Source organism: Diabrotica virgifera, chromosome 2, assembly GCF_917563875.1.
Source record: "Diabrotica virgifera virgifera chromosome 2, PGI_DIABVI_V3a".
NCBI lineage: Eukaryota > Metazoa > Arthropoda > Insecta > Coleoptera > Chrysomelidae > Diabrotica > Diabrotica virgifera.
In genome coordinates this window covers 152,946,552-152,950,840 of record NC_065444.1, presented here as the reverse complement: position 1 = coordinate 152,950,840, position 4,289 = coordinate 152,946,552, and the positions used below count along the sequence as shown (strand labels likewise).

The following is a 4,289-nucleotide window of genomic DNA, read 5'->3' as shown; positions in this document are numbered from 1 at the left end:
TTTACAATCCCTCTCTAAGAAGTCCAAATTTTTTTATTCAGTTTTTTACTTAAATTCAGATTGCAAGGAATTTTCTAAAACCGCACCTGTATACATCTACGAAGTATTCCGCAACATTTCAATGTGTTACAAGATTCCTGTTTATTTGAGACGCAAAAACAGAATTTGTAAGAAGTTTTGACAAAAGTACAGTTCTAATGCGTTGATGAACTTTCTAGAATAAATGTTGAAAATCAATTTGATTGGTTTGTTTGAATTTGGTACAAAGATCGAAGCTCGTAATTGGCTCTGAAGAACGGAAGCCGGAAATTGCGTAGTGACAGGATCAAGGAATTTTGGCAGGAGACGGAGAAGAAAGCAGGCATTCTTACAATGGTAGTGAATCAGTAAACATCGATAGTGAGTTACCGGCTTTTTTGTGACGCAAAAAGAATTTCCAAGTAAATGGGATCTATCAAAGTTCTTCTGTGTTGTTGTTAAGTAGGTGTACCATCAGTTTGATGGTGTAGCAGTTCCTTTTTTGATGGTAAAAGTGTAATATACGCTTTGTAAAAATACTGCGTATGTATTTATGAAAGCCGGCATAGTACTAATATCGTAGTGATGAATTAAACCCAAGCCTCCCGTCTCCTGGATTAGAAAACCTATTTCCCGAGGTAAATAAGCAAATTTCTTTTGTTTTATGGTATTTTCATGGTATAATGGTATATGGTGCAATCAGTAATTTTCCATTGACATTTTCCCCTTCGAGTGACGTATGAACTACGTACGTGCTGTCAAGTGTCATGTCAAGTTTCACAATGGTGAAGTTTTGAATTTTAAGGTATAGTGACTTTTAATAATTATAAAATTCTCAAACTAATAACGTTAATTTCTTTCAACATAAAAAAAATAAATCTTTTTGGAACTTAAAATACAAAAATGAAAAAGTAAATTGTTGAACAGAACAAAGAATAATTTTGCTTCCATCATTAAAATATTATTGTAAAGACATAATTGTAAGTTTATGTTAAAATCCTTTTTGAAACCTTTTGAAATAGTTAAAAATAAAAGATTTACGGAATGATATTTGACAGGTGACATAGTTGTTGTTATTTTCAATAATTAAGTACTACGAGGAGTAGTCAGTAATTCTTTAATGTAAACATTGTTCCCTGAATGAATATAAATTTTTGTTTTAATGCAAATGCTATAATATATGTCATAATTAGGTCAGTCAGTCAGTTATACAAGTCATAATTAAGTCAGATATCAAATCCTCAATGCAATAATATTATTGTTTATCTTTTGGTGCACCATAACCTATGTTCAGAAAAGTAGATGTATTTTTTTACAGGTAATCTTTTATGTAATCTGAAAGTTATGTTATCTCAAGGAATAATTTTTCAATAAATGCCATAACTGTGTATTTTGTCCTGTTTATTTACCGCTAACCTATTGGCAAAATTTTAACCACAAACTTTAAAAGCTTTTTAGAGTCAAATTTTAAGATGTTGGATGATCATAGAAAGTAAAACTCCTGGTAAGGCGCCCTAACAAAATATAGCCAGGATTAATATTTAACACCCCAGGATATCTGTAAGTACCCTTGTTTAAATTTTTGATAGTAGTAAATATTCCCTAATCCCTAACTTCTTCTTAACGAACTCACAACCTTAGCTCTCCAACCAAAACACGAGCCGCCGTAGCAAAGTAGTTTTTAGAAATATCCCCTAGTTTTCTCGACCCTTTTGTATTTAAGCAGTATCTAAATTTTCCAAGCTTTTATCTTCCCCCTTATTTCTAAGTGCTACAACATTAAGCCCCGTATTCATAGTCGGTACTCAAGTCAGCGTCGATGCTTAAGGTCGACCTTGAACAAATTTGTGTTTCATAAACCGTACTCAACGTGAAATGCGGTCTTGAGGAGCCAAAAAATGACACTAATGACAGCTAAATCTCAAGTCGTCGATGGAGCTACCTTAAGCACGCGTTTCTAACCTAACTTTGTTATATTCTGAATTTCTGACCATTATTTATGTGCCACTATATGTCATCGATTGTGACTTGAATCATATTTTTTTTCAATTCTGTTCCAATATATTTGTTGTTTTTTTAATTACAATAAAAAATGTTGGATCGGTATGAAGCAGTTGAAGAATTGTTGGAGAGAATTGATCACATTGTAGAAGAAAACCACCTGGAACGAATACGAAAGCGGTATATTCGTGATATGGAAAATCCAATGGAATTTTACCAGGATGTTGAATTTCGTAGGCGGTATCGTTTCAATAAAGATACTGTTGCAGATACCATTCTGCCTCTGGTATTTGAAGATCTACGAAAACCAGACAATCGTGGTTTACCCATACCTCCAATGTTACAGTTATTAACTTGTTTAAGATGTTATGCTACTTGTAATTTTCAGCTTGTATCTGGTGATTTGCGGGGTGTTAGTCAAGCGGCCATAAGCAGAATCATTAAAAAGGTATCAGTATTATTAGCTCAAAGTTTAAATCGTTTTGTAGGGTTTCCCCATACTGGACAAGGATTTCGGAGGAACATAACCAGCTTTTACGAGGTTGCCCATTTTCCAAATGTTTCTGGGTGTATTGATTGCACCCATATTAAAATAGCTAATCCAGGTGGTAATAATGGGGAAGTATTTCGTAATAGAAAAGGCTTTTTTTCACTAAATGTGCAGGTTGTTTCAGGTCCTAGAAGGGAAATTATGGATATTGTTGTTCGACATCCAGGATCAAGTCATGACAGTCTGATATTCGATAGAAGCGCATTGAGGGTTAGGATGGAAAGAGGAGAAATTCCAGGCTTATTAGTAGGTGACAGTGGATATCCATGCAGGCGCTATCTCCTTACACCAGTATTACATCCAGGTATTTATTGATAATTGGCTAAATTTTTTTCAATGGCATGGACGCCAGTCACAACGTGACTACTATATATTTTTTTTATTAACATCCAAGATTTTTTACAATCTGTTTTATAATGAAAATAATAAGTAAAATTGTTTTCTATCGATACTATACAATCTGCAACTTCTCTCACTAGTTACATACATTCAAAATGAACAATTTCTCAGGCAGTGAGAGAAGTCGGCACATATACTGATACGCGTATCAATGTATGACTACTATATCAAGAAGAATAAATATTTAAAGACTGTAAGTCCATAAAATATCAATAACGAAGAAAAATTAGTTCAGTAGCTGTTGAGATGTAATTTAAGTACTAAAATAAAAAGATGGTACTAAGCTAATAGCTATTAGCTATAAGCTAATTATAGCTTCCTTTCAACATCATAGGTGTGTTCAAAAACGATCCACAAAAATTAAATAACAATAATATTAGATTAGAATAATAATAAACAAGATGGTGAGGTCCTCAAAGTTCCATAGCAAGTGTTTTCTTTGTTTTTATCTCCCGTGGCTCCCTATTTAATTGGCTAAATAAAAAATAGATTATTCATAGATGTATCTTTTTAGGTAATGATCAGGAAAATAGGTATAATAGCGCACATATAAGCACAAGAAATATTGTTGAAAGGCTGTTTGGAACATGGAAAAGGCGGTTTCCTTGTCTACAACAAGGCCTAAAAACCAAATTGAACACGTCCCTTGCCATAATATGTGCTACGGCAGTACTTCACAATATAGGTCTACAGGAAAATGATAATGAAGATGATGCTATTGTAGAAAATATTGATGTGCCAGATAATAGGAATGTTAATGATGTGGAACGAGGTCTAAATTTTAGGAGACAATTTATTCAACAACATTTTGCTTGAGAATACATTATTTAATATTTTAAAATTTCAATGTATTATTGTACATATTTGTTCCTTATATCTAATCTTTGTTCAACTAACATTGGTTTGTTTATTTTAAGAATATATTATGGAATATTTTTGTATTGTGTGAGATATTATATTCTTTTTATTTTATTTTTCAAAAAGTCAGTTAAATCATCATTAGTTTGTTTTTTCTGTTTTTTCATCACCTTTTTCTTTGTCTTGTCTTGTTCAAAGTATATTCAAATCGATTTCAAGATGTATTCTTCTGGTATTGTATGTCTTATTATATTTGTTCCTTATGTGTAATCTTTGTTAAAGTGGCATTTCTTTATTTTGAGGTACATTCTTGAATGTTCGTAGTGTATTGGATATATTCTATTTTGTTATATTTCTCATAATGTACTGTCTTTACTGAGTACAAGGAGTTTCCCACCTTTTAAATGTTATTATAATATGTTCGGGAATATTTATATTATGTGAGATATTTTATTTCTCAAAA

General features: G+C 32.0%; 1 protein-coding gene across 1 annotated transcript; it reads left to right on the top strand.

The window, feature by feature from the left end:
- The first annotated feature begins 2,074 nt into the window (after positions 1-2,074).
- Positions 2,075-3,784, top strand: LOC126880834 (putative nuclease HARBI1). The gene is made up of 2 exons (XM_050644900.1): positions 2,075-2,873; positions 3,483-3,784. Exons 1-2 carry the CDS (start codon positions 2,111-2,113, stop codon positions 3,782-3,784), a joined length of 1,065 nt encoding a protein of 354 aa, XP_050500857.1. The 5' UTR covers positions 2,075-2,110.
- Positions 3,785-4,289: the final 505 nt, after the last annotated feature.